The sequence below is a fragment of the Dipodomys merriami genome, unplaced genomic scaffold (genome assembly GCF_024711535.1).
Source record: "Dipodomys merriami isolate MVZ:Mamm:240054 unplaced genomic scaffold, mDipMer1.0.p SCAF_51, whole genome shotgun sequence".
NCBI classification, from domain to species: Eukaryota; Metazoa; Chordata; class Mammalia; order Rodentia; family Heteromyidae; genus Dipodomys; species Dipodomys merriami.
This window is the reverse complement of record NW_027206080.1, coordinates 4,319,543-4,338,995: the sequence shown is the minus strand read 5'-3', so window position 1 is coordinate 4,338,995 and position 19,453 is coordinate 4,319,543. Positions and strand designations below refer to the sequence as shown.

The following is a 19,453-nucleotide window of genomic DNA, read 5'->3' as shown; positions in this document are numbered from 1 at the left end:
GAGAGCCCTCCAGGGCACCACGCATAGCTCTGGCCCACCTCTCCTATCTGCAGCCACTGAGGCTTTGATGTCAGGTGGCCATCAGCGCCCACGTTATGAAAGCCTCAAATGCCACTTGATTCCAGGAGCTCCTTCCTCCTCTAAAGTACCGGGTCCATCACCATTTTATCTCTAACTCCAGGAGACCTCAGAGCCAGGGCTCTTGCCCCATCCTCTCTCACACACCCCTCCATGTGGAGCTCTGAGGAAAAGTGCCTTTGTTGATTTTCTACCTCCAAATCCTTCACACCAGCCTGACTCTGCTGGCCCGCAAGTCCAGGTACAGCCCCCCATGTTCCCAGAGAACAAAAGGCTTTTCTCTGCTCTGTCCACCCTCCCCCTCCCCCGACAACCCAGTACAACCCTTGAAGCACCAAGAACTGCAGAAGAGACAGCCAGGCAAGAAAGCAATGTGTGCTGGGGCCTGGGACAAGCAAGCCACCAAGCAGGACAGGAGAGAAGGAACAGGCACACACAGGAGGCCCAACTCAGGAGTCCAGTGCCCATCTTTATGGATTTAGGATTCTCACAGCACAGGGGAAGGTCAGAGCATCTAGAACCCAGATTTCTGCCCCCAGACATTGAAACCAACCTGCTATGTGTCATGGGGCTTCGGCATGAGCTCAGAGAAGAGGAGGTGGTCCTGGGGGCCTTCCAGGCTCCTTCCCTGCTCTCTGCTCCTCCATCTCTGAAGGGGCTGTGCATCTCACAGAATCCCCAACCTCTCACCCAAACTCCACCTACAACTCCTCAAAATATCCCCACACTTCACCCCAGGGTTCAACAAAACCAGCTTGCTACTTTTTATCTCCTGGAACACCCAACCCTTGGCCAGAGCTGTTCTTACAGCTGTTCTTACAGCCCAGCATGGAGGGTGTCACCCACCTCCCCCTGAGCAGAGCAAGCCCTACCTGGACAGCCACCTCCAACTCTGGCTCATCTCTCCTTAATCACTGCTGGAATCAACTCTACCCAGCCCTCCCCCACCACTCCTGGGCTGACCAGGCAGGTCGCTCCCCTCTCCAAGCTACCATGTCCTGCACTTAACCCCAGAGGGTCACGGTGGGGAGACACTCTGCCCACAGGATGTGTCCCAGATCAAATCCATGAGAATCCCAAGCTTGTTTATAATGGGCAATATAAAACAGTCTCATTTAGCATCATGATGCAAACCAGAGGGGTTCTATGAAACTATACCCTTGTGGGCTCTCTAAGGGTTTGGAGGTACACCTGGCTGGAAGGTACATTGCACAACTGTAAACCATTTCAGCCAAATATATCTGGCCTGTTTTAGGAGCAGGGAACCTCACTCAACCATGATTCACCTGATGTACTCATGCACCTGTATGGATGGATATTCACACCTGCATGAATACACACATCTGGACAGGCTCACACATATCTGCACAAGCACAAGTACACACACATCACAAATACACACAGAAGCAAGCATGCCAAGCCTGCATGAACACACCCACCTGCACAGGTACAAACACAGATCTGCACACACACGAGCACACCTCCTGCACAAGTACACACACTGACCTGCATACATGCATGGGCACACCCCCTGCACAAGTACACATATGGACCTGCAAACATGCATGGACACACCCATCTGCACAGGTTCACACAGACCTGCATACATGCACGGGCGCACCCACTTGCACAGGTTCACACACAGACCAGCATATGTGCATGGGCACACCCACCTGCACAGGTTCACACACGGACTGCACACACACACACAGGCACACCCACCTACACAGGCACACACACAGATCTGCATACGTGCATGAGCATACACACCTTAACAGGCACATACATGGACCTGTACACAGACACCAGCACACCCCCTGCACAGGTTCACACACACGGATCTGCACACAGACACAGGCATACCCACTTGCACAGGTTCATACATATGGACCTGCATACATGCATAGGCACACCCACCTGCACAGGTACAAACAGACCTGCACATAGACATGGGCACCCCCCCCCCCCCGCACAGGTTCACAAACATGGACCTGTACACAGACATGGGCACACCCACCTGCACAGGTGCACATAGACCTGCACACAGACACAGGCACATCCACCTGCACAGGCACACACACGGACCTCCACACACACACAGGCACACCCCCTGCACAGGTTCACACACACAGACCTGCACACAGACACGGCACACCCTCTGCATAGGTTCACACACAGAGACCTCCACACACACACAGGCACACCTTCTGCACAGGTTCACACACATGGACCTGCACACAGACACGGGCACACCCACCTGCACAGGCACACACATTTTCACACTGACCCTGGGCCTGGGGCACGGGGGATGAAGTCCCTCCCATCAGGAGGGAAGGAATCTGGAGAGGTGTGCCTGGTAGGCTGCCCTGGCAGCCCACGAGCAGACATTTCATCTGCAGATCCTACCAGAGAATCTAACAGAAAAATCCCACAAGAGAACCCAATAGAAAAAGTCACTGTAGGGGCTGGGAAGGTGGCTCAGTGGTAGAAGCACTTGCCTTGCATGCATGAGGCCCTGGGTTCGATTCCTCAGCACCACATAAGCAAAAAGAAAAAAGCCAGAAGTGACACTGTGGCTCAAGTGGTAGAGCGCCAGCCTTGAGCTGAAGAGCTGAGGGATAGCGCCCAGGCCCAGAGTTCAGGCTCCATGACCAGACCCCCCCAAAAAAAAGAAAAAGAAAAAGTCACTGTACCTGAAGTGCTAGAACATAACAAAACGAAAAACCAGAATCCAGCTTTACTCTGGTTCTCGCCAATTAACCTCAGCTTCCGTTTCCTCATTTTTGACATTTGGAATGACATCTTTGTGAAGATAATTTTTAAATGACAAGTAAATTCAAGCAGCAAAAGAGACTAAAGAATATTTATTAAGTATACTCCCAAGAACAATGATAAAAACAATAATATTTTAATGACCCAAAGATGTCACTGCCATAAAAAATAGTTCTACAATATGTTTTACCTAAACCCACAAGGAATGCATGAGTGAATGTATGCAGATCAGCTACAGCTTAAGACTGGACACCTTCTGAAGGTTTGTGAGGCTCAGAAGACCCAAAGAAATGAGCCTTTGGAAGGTCAAGTCCCAACACAGCTTCTAAGCTGGGTGACATTTGCCTCATGCGACCTGCTTCTGCAGTAAGCCATGAGATGCTACAGGAAGATCCAGTTCCAAGACGGTAAGGTAAGCACACGCACGTCAGGGCCGCACCAGTGGCATCCCACACACAGCAAAGGCCTGGTGGTGCTGGGCCCTGCAGAACCTCTGTGGGTGACCTGGACCAGATCTTCAGCAGGCCTGCACTGCCATATCTGACACCAGACACTTCCACAGCCTCAGAGACCAGGTCAGAAAGCCAAGTGCAGACCACCCCATCACAGCCCTGCAGTCCGGCCGAACCGCTGCCGATTTTGTCTCAGCTGTCACTGCTCATCTCATTGGATGCTCTGTCATTTTGGTAAGTTACCAAAACAGTAATCCAGGCAGGGCAGCCTGGGCAAGTTTCTCAGTTCTGGAGTCTAGAAGGTCAAGGTGTGAGCACTTCGAGCTCCTTCTGAGGCCTCTGTCCTTGGCTTTGGATACCATCCCTGCCCATGTCCACACGTGGTCACACTGTGTGTACCACTCCATCCTGGTTCCCTCTTCCCACAAGGATCCCGGGTCAGACTGCACTCTAGTACCCCACTGTAACGCCATCATATATGTAAAGACCCTTTCTCTAAAAGGTCACATTCTGAAGCAGTGGGGGCTAGGGTTCCTGCCTGTGGTATGAGGGAATACAACCCAGCCTATCATTGATGGGAAATGCCATATGATAGTGCAGGTACTCAGGACAGAGCTGGAAACAGGACAGGCGGCCCCCCGGCAGAACACACCCAAGGGCTCATACCCCAGCCTGTGGGCCTCCATGATGCATCACTCAGTAGCCAAGGGTTCTGCACATTGGTGCGCTGCTCCTAGTTTTGGCCCAGCCTTCCATGGCTCTGCGCTGACGTGTCCAGCAGGATTCTGAACCCTGACGAGACTGGCATACAGTTCCCTGAAACGCCTCATCCGTGCAGGAGAAACAGAAGCAAAAGAAGGGTGGGATGCTCTTGACTTGCAACTCAGACCACAGGAAGACAGACCCAAGGGCTCAGCAGAACCACGAAATTAGATGGCTCGTTCACAGACAAGTCTTGTTTCCTAGTAACCACAACAGGTTACTAGGGCGGCAGGTGTAGCTAGCAAGGATTTTCCAGGACAAAGGATGAACAAATTTAACAGTGGTACTCACTTGAAACTTTGTTGAAAATGAACTATACAACTTGTGGGTGGAGACTGAAGGGAAAAACTAGGAGGGAAGAGTGACACTGTCTAAACAGAAATGTACTCATTACCTGACTTATGTAACTGTAACCCTTCGTCCATCACCTTTATGATAACAATTAATTTTTTTAAAAAAAGAAAAGGGGCAAGAAGCCTTTTCAGAAGAAGTATATATATACAGGAAGAGACAGCAGAAGGGGGTACAGGTGTAATTTAATTTTAATTAAAATAATCACAGTGCTCAAAGGGACTCACTGAAACACACATGGGGAAAAAATCCTGTAGCTACAAAAACAAAATTCCCAACCAGATGTAACTCAGCCTGAACATATACTTATGCTCCTTACAGACTGAAAATCTATGTAAGTTAAAATATGTATGTATTATCAGATATATACATATATGTGCATTGTAAGAATAAAGGTAATAATATGTTAGTTTTACAAACAAAAAAGAGATCAAGGGTTTTCAAATACATAGAATGAGAAATGATGGTAGACAAAACATTACAAATATTATGAATATTGCCAGATGCCTTTACACGGAATATTTATTCCTACAGAACTGACAGTTATAAAATGTAACTAATGATGCAAGGTCAATTAATAGTTTAGACTATATCACAATTATAATGTTTGGGAATCATTTCATGTATTAGCTTGGATAAGAGTAACAGACCATACAAGTTTAATGTAATTTTATAGTCATTCAATTTCATTCAAATTAGAAAAAGTCTGATTTGGGAATTCATCATCTAGCAATGATGGGAAATTAAAAATGGAAACTCAACTTAAAAATTCAGGGACAGAATTGGGGATTTAGCCCAGCGGAAGAGCACTTGCCTGGCAAGAGCAATGCCCTGAGTTCAGTCCTCAGTACCAGGGGAGAAAAAATTCAGGAACAGACCAAAGTTCCATAGTCCAGCTAGACCAAAACAGAAGACAGTATAAAGGAAAGTCTGCAACACTGGTGCTCACAAGACACTTGGTTGAAAATGAATGACACAACTTGTGTGTGAGGATAGAAGGGAAAAATTGGGAGGGAAGGAGGGAAGTGTGACACTGTCCTAAAAGACATGTACTCCTTACCTGACTTATATAAGTGAAACCTTTCTGTGTATCACCTTTATAGTAACAATAAAAAAAATTTAAGTACAGCAAGAAATTTATTTTCAATAATCAAAACTTAACAGACTTTGCAGGTGCCAGTGGCTCATGCCTTAATCCTAGCTACTCAGGAGGCTGAGTAGCTAGGATTCAAAGCCAGTCCTGGCAGGAAAGTACATGAGATTCTTATCTCCAGTTAACCACCAGAAAACTGGAAGTGGTGCTCAAGTTGTAGAGCATTCACCCTGAGCTGAAGAGTGCAGGAACAGTACCCAGGCTCAGAGTTCAATCAAGCCCTAGGACCAACAAAAATAAATAAATAGAAACCTTAACAGACTTTATAGGAATGCTACAAGAAGACAATTGCTTGTAATTTTAAGGTCTAGAGACTAAAGCTACATTCCATTTGAATGTTGAAATGATTACCACAGACACATCACCATTTTCAGTCATTAAAAGATGAAGAATTGCTAGGATTTGCCCAAACTACAAATCCTAGTTATTAAGTTCCTCCTGAAAAAACAAACCAAAAAACCTTCCCAGAAGTAGTGTGTTCCTTCTGTGTCTTGTACATTTACACATGACAGTCTGACAGCCAGCTGGATTAATGAGGTATTCAGCCATGTTTCTGCCTCTCTACCAGCCCAGGGAACTCTGGGAAGAGTCCTGATCTGTCAGGGTAAAAGGCTGTGATGAACCACAGACGAGAGACTGCTTAGCCCGCAGTGTTCTGTCCCTGACACCTACTGTATTGTCTACTCAGGGAAGAAGACACCAAAGGTAACGTTCATGTACTGAAATGCAGAAATCAAGAAATGCTCTTGAAAGGAAAACACACTACCCATTGCAACAGTTCTAGTTTTTCTTGAGGGACTGGAAAGTGGTAATGGCATTCAGCAATGTCAGAAGTAAAAGCTGTGGGAGGGGTGTAACACCTGATGTGTCTTCTGAGGCATTCCTGCAACACCTTTATGTGGGCCAAGGTTTGCTTATTCAAGGGTTTAGTCAATGAAATCCCATCATCCCACTGACCAAAGCCTCAAGTCTAGATGAAAAGAAAGATAACCCTTCACCTTTAAGAGCTGCCACCAGAAAGGAAAGAGGAATCTCCAGTGGCAGTGGCACCTTGCGCAATCAGAAGTAGCCAAGCCCCAGATGAAAGCAAACACCTCTTCCTTTTCACAAATGCACGGTACAGCAGCTCCAGGTACAACGAAGCTACGCACTACACATTGTTAATCCTTGACTATGAACATTCTCAATGTAATATTTTTAAACAAAACTTCAAGCAGTAGTCTTGTATTCTAGGTAGGTCATTCTACAATTGGCGTCAGCCCTAAGCAAACATTTAGCTATTTGGACAAAATGTGTATTTAGTATATCTTGTGCATGCATTTAGGTGTTTACATATGCATGTGTGACATAAAAGGATAGTAGTTAAATCCCTGGGACTGTGTATAATAAAACGTTAAATAGAGATTCTTTTTTTTTTAGCTTTCATATTTTTTTTATTGTGAAAATACTGTACAGAGGGGTTACAATTACATGGGCAAGATAGTGAGTACATTTCTTATCAAGCATTGTAGCCTCCTCCTTTGTTTACCCTTCCCATCCCTTCCCATCCTCCCTTCCCCCCCACCCAACCCTCCCCCCCCCCCAAGTTGTAAAGTTTGCTTTTGACATGACAACTTGTACTTCTCATTGTTGCAACAGGTTCACCTGAATCCTAATTTAAACGACTTATTTTCCCCTTCCCCTCCACAAATTATACCGACATCAAATACAGTGAAAGCAGGGGTTATACTGTGAGGGAGGGACATACAAAGCAACAAAGAAATAATCTAATTGCGTTAGAAACAAATGCATGAAAGAAAAAAAAACATTTAAAATACATATATTAGGGTTCATTTTCTAACATCACCTTATCTGATCTTTTCTGCTTGACTCATACATATACTAGATATTGCAAATAAGGGAAATCATGGGACCTATGTTTCTTTGGGCTTGGCTTACTTCACTTAATATAATTTTTTCCAAGTCTTTCCATTTCCTAACAAATGGGACAATGTTATTCTTTCTGATGGAGGCATAGAATTCCATTGTGTATATATACCACATTTTCTTGATCCATTCATCTACTGAGGGGCATCTGGGTTGGTTCCAGATCTTAGCCATGGTAAATAATGCTGCAATAAACATAGTTGTGCTGGTAGCTTTAGTGTGGTCTTGTTTGTAAACATTTGGGTAAATGCCCAAAAGTGGGATTGCTGGGTCATAAAGGAGCTCTATGTGGAGTCTTTTGAGGAACCTCCATACTGCTTTCCAAAGTGGTTGAACAAGTTTACACTCCCACCAACAATGCAGTATGGTTCCCTTCTGTCCACATCCCCTCCAGCATCTGTTATTATTAGAGTTCTTGATTACAGCCATTCTAACTGGGGTGAGGTGGTATCTCAATGTTGTTTTGATTTGTATTTCTTTTATGGCTAGGGAGGTTGAGCATTTCTTCATGTGTCTATTAGCCATCCTTCTTTCTTCTTCAGAGAAGTTTCTCTTTAAGTCATTAGCCCACTTATTTATTGGGCAGTTGTTTCTTTGAGGATTTGTTGTTAGGGGATTTAATTTTTTGAGTTCCAAGTATATTTTAGATATGAGACCCTTGTCCGTTGTATGGCTAGTGAAGATCTTCTCCCAATCCGTGGGCTTTCTAAATAGAGATTCTTAAAAGGTCTTGTACTGGGGAAATGACTGTAGAGAAATAGACACCGATTGAAGTTTGGGAAGAGAAAGAGACAAAAATATTATCAAAATGAAACATAAATTACAGTCTCTTGACTTTTGGTAGTAGGCCAAAATAATTCAACAGGGAAAAGAGTTGTCTTTTCAAAAAATGGAGCGGAAACAACTGAATATCCATAGCAAAAACAAGTGCTTTACCTTACTACAGATAAAATGGAACATTAGTGCCATAATAACATTCTTAGAATGCTAAAACACAGGGACTCCTCACAGAGATTGTGAACTTGTCAATGGTTTCTTAGCTATAACATCAAGAGCATAAGCAACCACAGGAAAAGTAAGTAGACAGAGATAAGACAGAGTTCACCTGTAAGTGCTTGGCTAGGGACCGATGCTGGGAATGTTCACTGGGTTTTTTTGTTTGTTTTCTTGTTGGCTGGGGGCCTGAACTCTGGGCCTGGGCAGTGTCCCTCAACTGTTCAGCTCAAGGCTCTACCACTTGAGCCACAGCACCACTTCTGGCTTTTTCAGCTTATGTGATATTGAGGAATCGAACCCAGCACCTCATGCATGCAAGGCAAGCACTCTACCATTGAGCCACCTTCCTAGCCCTCACTGGTTTTTATTGCAAGCACCCAACCTTTATGTTTTGAATAATCAAAGCTGTTGGACAGACAGCTGCCTGACTGACAGATGTAAGACTCCTCCCTTGTGCTCATTTGACTTAGGCAGGGAATTGTCAAACAAGCAGCCCCACCTCTGGAGACTGGCTGGACTGTCATCATGGTGGACCAGGGCTTGGAATGCTCTACAGTCATTCCAAGGAAGCTCCACTCTGACTTCAGGACAATGGAACCACACTGCGGCTGAAGCCATGACTTCTGCTGCAAGATGACTTGCTCCAGTCACAACCAGACGAGCTGCACCTGCTCAGTCTTTCTTTCTTTTCTTTTTTCTTTCTCTCTCTCTCTCTCTCTCTCTCTCTCTCTCTCTCTCTCTCTCTCTCTCTCTCTCTCTCTCTCTCTCTCTTTCTTTCTTTCTTTCTTTCTTTTCTTTCTTTCTTTTCTTTCTTTTCTTTCTTTTTCTGGTCAGTTGTGGGGCCTGAACTCTGGACCTGGGCACTGCCCCTCAGTTCTTCAGCTCAAAGCTAGCATTCTACCTCTTGAGCCACAGTGCCACTTCTGGCTTTTTTCTGCTTATGTGATGCTGAAGAATCAAACCCAGGGCATCCTCATGCATGCTAGGCAAGCACTCTACAACTGAGCTACCTTCCCAGCCCCACACCTGCTGGGTTTTAACTGCCACCATGACAAGTATTGGTGATCTCTAGATGGCCCTGCACATCCTGCAGTTATTTGCACTCAGAACTAGGGATGGAGTGTGACTGGGCCCAAAGGTGATTGGTGCATATGTGAGCTTAAGAGATTGATCAGAACTAGAAACTGTGCACCAACAAGGCTGTGGCTGAACAAGAAGCTGTGTACAGAATTCCACACCCCTCTTCTAGCTAATTAAGCAGGTTAGTTTTCAGTCTTTTCAGGTCAGTCCAGGAGATTTCTTTCCTGTGTGCTGTCTTCCAGTGATATAACATTAGGCTCCTGAACAGAACTTTTTTTTACCCACTTGTTGTCCTAACCATGAATACAGCAGACAAAACCTGAGCTTCTAGCCCCAAGAACAGCAGTACCAGCAGTTCTTAGGAGGCTGAAGGATTCCAGAGATCAGCCCGCAGCAATAACTGAAGAAGCTGATACAACAAAGGACTGTGGGAGTCCTGGGCAGGTGAGATGGTGGACAGTGAGAGCACAGAAGATAAAGAGCTGCGATGAACCACAGACAAGAGACTGCTGCCTGCAGTCACTGCAACAATCCAGAGCCACCGAAGGTTAGGAGCCAAGGGGCTCCTGACACCCGAATCTTGAAAGCAGTCACATTAGCTGCTGGGTGCAAGGCCGCTGGCATTTGAAGTCCAGGACAATAAGCTTTGACCTAAGAACCTACGGCTGTAAGTCTCTGGCTTTGAAAGTTTGAAGCCCATAGTTCTCAAAGCCTAGAACTGTATGTAAAGCCTCTAGAACTGGAAGATCAACTTACAAGCCCCTGGCCTGCAAGAGTTTAGGCTGCACACATTAAAAATTACTCCAGGCCTATTTGCAATTACCATCCAAGTAGAGCAAAAAGATCCACACACAACCCAGTCATGTATGACAGGCCTTCCACGTTACCTTTTCCTGTTACTTTCTCTGTCCCTGAAATATCCACTGAGATGCTCACATACTGCAGGCAGTGCTTAGATGGGGCCTTGAGAGATGACTGTTCACAAAAGCTCTGACTGCACAGATGGATTCATAATCTGACGGCAGTGGAAATATGAGGTGGTTGGCCTGACTGGAGTATTCAGGTCAATGGGGATGTGTCTTTGAAGGTCATGTACCTGGCCTGGGGCTGCTTCTCCATCTGACTCCCATCTGCTGCTTGGCTGCCGAGAGACAGGCAGCGCTCCTCTACCACACACTGCCCACACTGCCACACCTGTTCAGCCTCATCTCAGCACTAGAAACCCTAGGACTAAAGCTCTGAGACAGGGACCCAAAATAAATCCTCCTTCCCTGAAATTCTCTCAGGCATTTGTCCCAACAATGAAAAACTAACAACAGTTCTTGTTCACTGCTGAGAGGAGTGTAAGCAAGGCTCTTGCACAGCAATCACCAAAAGCCTTTTGAAAAAGTGAAAAATCTGGGGCTGGGAAGGTGGCTCAATGGTAGAGCGCTTGCCTTGCATGCATGAGGCCCTTGGTTCGATTTCTCAGCACCACATAAGCAAAAAGGAAAAAAAGCCGGAAGTGGCGCTTTGGCTCAAGTGGTAGAACACTAGCCTTGAGCTGAAGAGCTGAGGGACAGCATTTAGGCCCCATGACCGGACCCCCCCCAAAAAAAGTGAAAAATCCTTCCCTTGATACTAGTTTGATCCTTTTAAGAAGCAAATGAAGGATGTGGACACAAACTAAGCTTCAAGCACAGTTTCACAATCTCACTGATTAGTAGTGAAACAGTAAGTAAAACAAGAGGACAACAAACCCAATGTTAACCAAAGAAAACTGCAGCATATTACATACCCATTAAAATACCTTTGTAAAATTTAAATTACAATGTTCACAATTTATTAATTACAACAAAAAGGTCACCCATCATCTGGTCTATGATACATGGAAGGATAATGGAAAATTATGAGGGTTTCACATTTTTAATCACTTTTCTTCTGTCTTCTAAAATAAACACAAATTACTCATTAATAAGAAAAAAAATCACCTTAGTTTACCCAAATGTGTACAAACAAGACCACACTAAAGCTACCAGCACAACTATGTTTATTGCAGCATTATTTACCATAGCTAAGATATGGAACCAACCCAGAAGCCCCTCAGTAGATGAATGGATCAAGAAAATGTGGTATATATACACAATGGAATTCTATGCCTCCATCAGAAAGAATGACATTTCCCCATTTGTTAGGAAATGGAAAGGCTTGGAAAAAATTATATTAAGTGAAGTAAGCCAGGCCCAAAGAAACATAGGTCCTATGGTTTCCCTTATTTGCAATATCTAGTATAGGTATGAGTCAAGCGGAAAAGGTCAGATAATGTGATGTTAGGAAAACGAACCCTTAAATATGTATTTTAATGTTTTCGTTTCTTTCATGCATGTGTTTCTAATGCATTTATAAGATTATTTCTTTGTTGCTTTGTATGTCCCTCCCCCACAGTGTAACCCCCCTGCTTTCACTTTATTTGATGTCAGTATAACATGTGGAGGAGATGGGGACAAACAAGTCCTTTAAGGATTCAGGTGGACCTGTTGCAACAAGGAGAATTACAAAATGTCATGTCAAAGCAAGCTTTACAATGTCGGTGTGGGGGGGGGGAGGGGGGTTTGACTGGGTCGGGGGGAGGGGGGAGGCTGGGAAGGGAGGTGAAGGGTAAACAAAGGAGGAGGCTGCAATGCTTGGTAAGAAATGTATGCATTATCCTGCCCATGTAATTGTAACCCCTCTGTACAGTATGCTCTCAAATAAAATAAAATAAAATTTTAAAAAAATCACCTTAGCAGATAAACCACGGGGTGGGAGTCAGCTTGCCAAATGGGCCAGCTCCCCCCTTCCATGCTTTGTGTGTCTGAAGTTAGCAGCGTGCAGGGTGAGTTTCCAAACTGTGTACTTATTGCTTGTCACGTAAATTAAAGACCTTGTATTTAACACTTTTCCATACTTTTAGATAAACTTGTTCTTTGCAAGAATAATTGGTGTTTATTTTCCAAAACTTTGCTGTGAACAGATGTGATGACAAGCAACAGCATTTATCTAATGAACTACAGCTGTCTTAATCGGGCTCCTCCAGTCTTCTGTTGCACTTGTAAAATGCTACAAGGAATATTAAAAATCTATTCACTTTAACTTATAACAGCTTATGAAATAAAAACATGAGTCACAAAAAAAAGAAGAGTAAAAAAATCACAATCTTAAAAATAAAGTGAGCTGGGGACTCTAGAACTGCCCATCGCCCTGCCCAGAAGACACCCAAGGCCTGCTTCCTGCTGAGCTGTTCTGAGCTCCCTGGGACAGGGCAGAACATGGAGCAGCCAGGATTCAAATAGAGGTGTTTAAAACTCAAGGTTCTTCTCTCTTCTTTATCTGACTGGGGCATTGATTACAAACAGCTGTTTGTGCTGAACCCCACGGAATGCTGTACCCCTCATAAAAGCTAAAAACAACTCTAACTCCTGTATATATATTTTTTTAAGTGCTTTGGGCTCAAAACAAAAGAAGTTCCAGTTTAGAAAGGGGAGGTAAGGGGAGGAAGGGTCCACCTTTCCTGAATTATCAGGTCTGGCCAGGTGTATGCAGTCCTTTAAACCAGGTCAGCTCACCAACCCATGACTGCAAAGACAGCCACACCCTGTCCTCTGCAGAGTGGAGGTAACCACCTCTCTGCCCCAGGGCTGTGTGAAGATGAAGGGTGACTGTCCATGGAAAAGCAGTGCAGCATCACCAGGAGCCCCGGTCCAGCCTCTCCTACACAGGATCCTAGAAGAGAACCCAGCTGCTTCCTCTGACCCCTACGGTGGGCCTGCTTGCTATTAAGCACATCCTGAGCTTCAGCCTCCCTAGTATCTCCAGCTTGGCACAACACCAAGGCAGCAGGAACTGTTTCCAGTAAGCCCACAGATGGGCTCCAGTGTCCAGGCTCTCCTAAAAGACAAGAGGTCTCTATTTAACTCTGGCCTCAGGAGAAAGATTTCCTCTTCTTGCTAGTCAAAGACTTTAAGCCAGCTGGGTGTCGGTAGCTCATGCCTGTAATCCTAGCTACTCAGGAGGCTGAGATCTGAGGATCACAGTTCGGTTCTTCAAAGCCAGCCCGGGGAAGAAAAGTCTGAGAGACTCTGATCTCCAATAAACCACTAGAAAACCGGAAGTGGCACTGTGGCTCAAAAGGTAGAGCACTCACCTTGAGCTGAAGAGCACAGGGACAGCGCCCAGGCCCAGAGTTCAAGTTCCACGACCAACCAAAAAAAAAAAAAAAAGATTTTAAGCCAAATAAACTAGAAGCAAACTCTAAGGGCAAAATTATCATCAATGCTAATGAAGATAGCTTCCTCTCTTGCTTCTCAAGGTCAGGCCTCCCTCCAGATGACTACAGGGTTGCTGGCAGGGTACATGAATTTAAAGCCCTTCTAAGAAGTCTAGCCACTAACAGAAAAGGCAAAGGGCCCAATCCCAGCTAGCCACAACCAAGACCTCACAAAGCCAGAGACAGCAGTCTTCCCTCCCTCCATGTGTGAACCTGCCCATTCCTTTGCCTCCTGAAAGCCAATCTCAAGACTAGAGAAGAAAATCAGAGGGGCTGGGAAGGTGGCTCAGTGGTAGAGCGCTTGCCTTGCATGCCTGAGGCCCTGGGTTCAATTCCTCAGCACCACATAAGCAAAAAGAAAAAAGCCGGAAGTGACGCTGTGGCTCAAGAGGTAGAGCACTAGCCTTGAGCTGAAGAGCTGAGGGACAGTGCCCAGGCCCAGAGTTCAGGCCTCATGACCGGACCCAAAAAAAAAAAAAGAAAATCAGAAGGAGTCTGACCTAGGATGCCAAGCTACCTCCCAAATTTCATGCTGCTTCCAAAAGTGAGCCTGCATGCTGCATTGCTTATTTGCACAGCAGGCAGGCAATGAGGCTGACAGACTGCAGGGCTATTTTAAGGGAATATGCTGCAAGTCTGGCTTGGAGAGGGCCCTGGGCCCTGTGCTCTCAGGACAGATCCCATGACACCCTTCCATCCCAGCAGAGTTAACCGCCTGTCAACCAGCAAGCACAGTGTGTATATTCAGGTCCTCTGGACAGAGGGCCCACACCACCAAGAGCTGGCAAAGAGCAGGAGGAGCAAAGGAGGAGGAGGAAGAGGAAACGGAGACAGGAGACAGAGGAGTAGGACCCTCCACTAGTGAACTTTGGAGACATGCTCCAGGAAGAAGGCAACACAGACAGAGACTGGGAATATTAGCCTGAAGGTGGCCAAGATCCTCACTCATAATTACAAAGGTGCACTTTTTAGGGCTGGGTTCCAATTCTTGCACTATGTACTCCCATCATTGGGCCACAGGACAGCTCCAACTCCAGCTGAGAAAGCAAGCAGGTCAAGTCCTTCATGAGGACTCTGAAGGCTCCTGGGTCATTCTGAGGCCTTCTCTGCTCTCAGTAGCACAGGCAGTGAACATTCACATACAACACAGTTACACATTTATGTATTGTCACATTTACATACCTGTGTATACCTCTTTTTTTTTTTTTTTTTACAATGGGCAAGGTAAGTATCCTCATTGGATTGCATTCCCAATTACAAACATTCTACTATGAAACCTGATTACCTGATTGGCTGAGGCAGGAGGTATTGTGTTCAAGGCCAGCCTGACCTGCCATCACTGTAAATTAGTCACCAGCCTGGGCTATGTAGCAAGAACCTCTCAAAAAGAAAAAAAAAAAAAAGAAGCAAGTTAAAAATTAAAAGAAATAGTCTGGAGACTTGGTGTAAGTGGTAGAGTACCTGCTTAGCAAGTCCTGAGTTCAATCCCCAGTACTGCCAAAATCAAAAAGGAAGAAAAAAATCATCTAGGTGTCGGTGGCTACTCAGGTGGCTGAGATCCAGAGAATAATGGTTCAAGGTTAGCCAGGGCAGAAAAGTTCAATAAACTCTTATCTCCAAAATAGCCAGCAAAAAGTAAACCTGAAGGCATGATTCAAGTGGTAGAGCAAGAAAGTAAACCATGAAATCATGAGGCTGTGACTCAAACCCCAGCACCACCAACAATTAATTGAAATAAAATCTGATTTTAGATCAAATGTCACCTTCTTGCTCTCCACTTGCTCTCACTGTCTTTCCTCCTCCTCACTGCCCACCATGTGATTTGTTTACAAACAGGACCTCAAAGACAGAAGACCAAACTAGGAGGCTGCTTTCCTTACAAGTGAGCAGCGCAGGGCTGGGAAGATGGCTCAGTGGTAGAGCACTTGCCTTGCATGCCTGAGGCCCTGGGTTCAATTCCTCAGCACCACTTAAGCAAAAAGAAAAAAGCCGGAAGTGGTGCTATGGCTCAAGTGGTAGAGCACTAGCCTTGAGCTGAAGAGCTGAGGGACAGTGCCCAGGCCCAGAGTTCAGGCCCCATGACCGGACCCCCCCCCCCAAAAAAGTGAGCAGCACAGAATGCTGAAGCATGTGTGCCACCACAGGTTGAAGGCCTCCACTCCTCTTCTCTTGAACACATCTGCTGCTATCCATGCTAACGAGTCGCCAGAATTTCTCCAACTTGGATCTGGCATCTATTTTAAGGCTCCATAAACCACAGTGCACTGTTTCAGTGAACCTGAACTCAAACATCATGAACCACGGAACCGCTGCATGCACACCAGACTCTCTTTAGGGAGATCACATTCTAAATTAGCTCTAGACTTAAAGGACAAGGAACACCGAAAGCAGAATTTGAACCTAACACCAAATGACACGTCATACTGCTCTTAACTGTGAGTAATGCACTGGACAGATGAAAGGGCCCTGCTGCAGAATTTCTCCCATTACAGATTAGTAAGAAATACAAGACTGCTTTACAATTCCTTTCGGAGTGTTCATCCTTCTTGAACCAGCCCAGGCCCGATTCTCACTCATAACTGGTGCAACCTAGCACAATTCCCCTTCTGCTCTGAAACCTAAGAGGCTTGCTTGCTCCTAGGTAGATTAGACCTGGCATGCTCCAAGACAGACAGTGGATCACAGATGCTGGCTGCATAGGCCTGCCAAACCGGAGCTCTGAGCTGGAACAACCTTAGAGCTGATGTGGACAACAGCCGTCCAGGGCAGGAGGCCTGAATGACACTCAGGAAAATGCGGTGTGTATAAAAGACTGTTTACAGTGACTCGTGCAAATCGCACGCTCAGTCACGGTGCAAAGGATCACACTTTACAATTCACCCACCCAAAGCACTGCCCTGCCACCCCCAAACCCACCACGACCACCCTCACAGGCGGCCAGCCCCGCAGACCATTCCCTCCCAGCCCCGCAGCCTGCGGCCTCCAGCAGGCCGCAGCATGGCGATCTGGACAGCCCGGGTTCAAGCGCCAGCAATAAAGTAAGAGGAGAGAGAGGGCGGGTAAAGCCGCGTCGTGCCCGGCGCAGCCACTCCCCAGTTCTCCACTCGGCCGGGAGGCTGGGGAGGGGGCAGTGAGGGACGGCCCGGCCGGGGACCGCGGGCCGGGCAGCAGAGGGGCTGGGGGCTGGAGATCCTGGAGGCGGGGCGGGGGCTGGGGACCCCGGGGCGGGACAGCTCTGGGTCCCGGCCGGGCGCGGCGGCCGCCCCCCTCGCCGGGCCGGGCGCGGCGGCTGCCGGCGGCGACGTGCGCCTGCCCGGCTCCGCGGGCAGCAGGACGGCGCTGGGGCTGCCGGCGCCGCCGGAAACAGCCCCGCGCAGGCGGCCGCTGGCGTCCGGCGCGGCCTCCCGGCTGGGCTCCAAGTTTCCCAGATGAGCGAAGGGCAGCGCGGAGTCCAGGCCCGAGCGGGCCTCTCCCCCAGTGCCCGGCGGCCCCGCTCCCGGCTCCCCCGATCCCCAGTTGCTCCTCTCCCCGGCTGCCCCGCTCCCCGGCTCCCCGGCTCTCCGGTTGCCCCGACCCCCGGCTGCCCGGCTCCCGGCTACCTCGCTCCCCGGGCCGCGCTCCGCCACGCCCTCGGCGCTGACCCCGTCGGCCCCACAAAGGCAGTGACTGGCTTCGGAGCCCCCGGCAGTGGGAAGCACCGGACAGCGCCCGGGGCCGCCCCCACGGGGCCCGGCCCGGCTCCCCGCCGCCGCCGCCCCCGGACCTGACAGGCGCGACGGCACCTTACCTCCGGTGTCCTCGAAGCGCGGGGACGGCCGGTCCCGCAACACCGCGCTCCATCCCGCACAGGCCTCGTCCTCTAGCTCGAGCTCGGCGGGCGCCGGGGCGCCAGGCGGCGGCGGGGCGGCCCCCGGGGGCGCAGGGCGCTCGCGCTCGTCGTCCGAGGAGGCGGCCGAGGAGGAGCGCGAGGCGGCCGAAGTGCTGTAGAAGGGGTTCCCGCCGCTGTCGGCGCCCGACTCCCCAAACACGTCGTCTGAAATGTGTAGGCTCTCATAGCGCGCGCGGGCCGCCTCGAGCAGCGCCGGCGCCCGCCTGCGCGCGCCCGCGCCCTCGGCCATGGCCCCGGCCGCCGCCCGCGCGCCCGCGCCCCACAGCGCCTCCCAGCCGCACGCGCCGGGCCCAGGGCCCGCGCCGCGGCCCGCCGCCCCCCACCAGCGCAGCCCGCAGCACAGCGCCCGGCGCCCGGCGCCCGGCCGGCCCGCCGTCTTGGCCGCTCGGGCCGCGCGCCCGCGATGCGCCTCGAAGCTAAGCGCCGCCGGCTGCGGCCGCGGCGGGAAGGGGCTCCGGTGCCAGGCGCCGCTGCCGCCCGCGTCCGCGCCGGCTGCGTCCCCGCCGCGCCCGGCCGCCGCGTCCCCGCGGGCCTTCCCCGCGGCAGCCGCGCTGCGCCGCCGACCTTCCCGGGCGCGAGCCGCCGGGCGGGCCCGCCTCGCGCACCTCAGCCGCCGCCAATGGGGAGCCCGGCCCGCGCGGGGCGGGGCCACATGACAGCCCGCCCCCTGATGGGCGTGGTCACAAGACACTCCTCCACATGGCGCGGGGAACGCGGGCAAGCACGCCCCCGCATCTCAAGGACTGGCCAATGGGGGGGTGATCTCAACTCGCGTGGGGCGGGGTCACAGGACGCCCCTCCCTTGTGTGGGGCGGGGCCTCAGGACGCTCCTCCCCGGGGGCGGGGCGCGCGGCCGGGGCTGCAGAAGCAGTGCGGGTCCCTGGCGGTCTCCTCAAGCTGGGACCGTCGCCCGCAGGCCGGCCGCGGCCCCTCCAGGGTGTGGTAGGGGGCGGAGCCGGGGCCCAAGAGAGCTCGGCGGATCCGAACGGCGCCCACGGCTCGGGCCCGCCCGGCTCGCTCTCCGCTCGCGCAGTCGCTCTCAGACTCGGAGCTGTCCAGCCGGTGGTTCTGAACTCCGCGCTGCGGGCAGTGCAGTGCGGGGCTTCCCCGCGGCCACGAGCCCCACCCCCTCGCGCCTTCCCGCGCCAGTCAGTGTCTGCGATGGGAGCCATTCCCGAGCGCGCCCCGAGCGAGGCCGTCCTGCACGCGTCCTGCAGCCCCTATCGCCGCGGCGACGCGGGTCCGCACAGCCGGTTCCCGGGTCCCGGTCCGCGGAGCAGCCCGGGGTCCGCGCAGCGCTGCAGCCGGACCCATCAGGAGGAGCCCGGCCAGCGCAGCTGAAGGACTCGGGCTCGAGTCCGACTCGGGCTCGAGCCAGTCCTCAGTGAACACCGAGGCAGGCCCGGTCCTGCAGGGCCGCACGTTTTCTCCTGCAAACAATGAAATGGGGATCGGACAGCGTTGGAGGGACAGGCCGTGCGGGGTGGTTACCAGCTCAACAGGCCGCGGCCGCAGCGCGAGGTGTGGCACGATGGCCTGGCGTCGCGTAGGAAACCACAGGCTACGCCCCCGCGCCACCGAGGTCGCCCCGCCCCGAACGTGCATCGATGCGGCGCTACCCCCCCCCCCCACACACACACACGCCAAGCCGCAGGCCGCCTCGCAGAGGACTGCCTGCCACAAAGCACATGGGCTGGGAGGTCAAAACC

General features: G+C 50.0%; 1 protein-coding gene across 1 annotated transcript in view; it reads right to left on the bottom strand.

Moving 5' to 3' along the window:
- The window catches only part of Pgbd5 (piggyBac transposable element derived 5), a 47,407-nt gene extending 29,419 nt beyond the window's left edge, over positions 1-17,988 (bottom strand). Inside the window, exon 1 of the mRNA XM_069998168.1 lies at positions 17,643-17,988. Coding sequence (XP_069854269.1) covers positions 17,643-17,973 — 331 coding nt within the window. The 5' untranslated portion in view covers positions 17,974-17,988. The remainder of the gene's footprint in view (positions 1-17,642) is intronic.
- Positions 17,989-19,453: the final 1,465 nt, after the last annotated feature.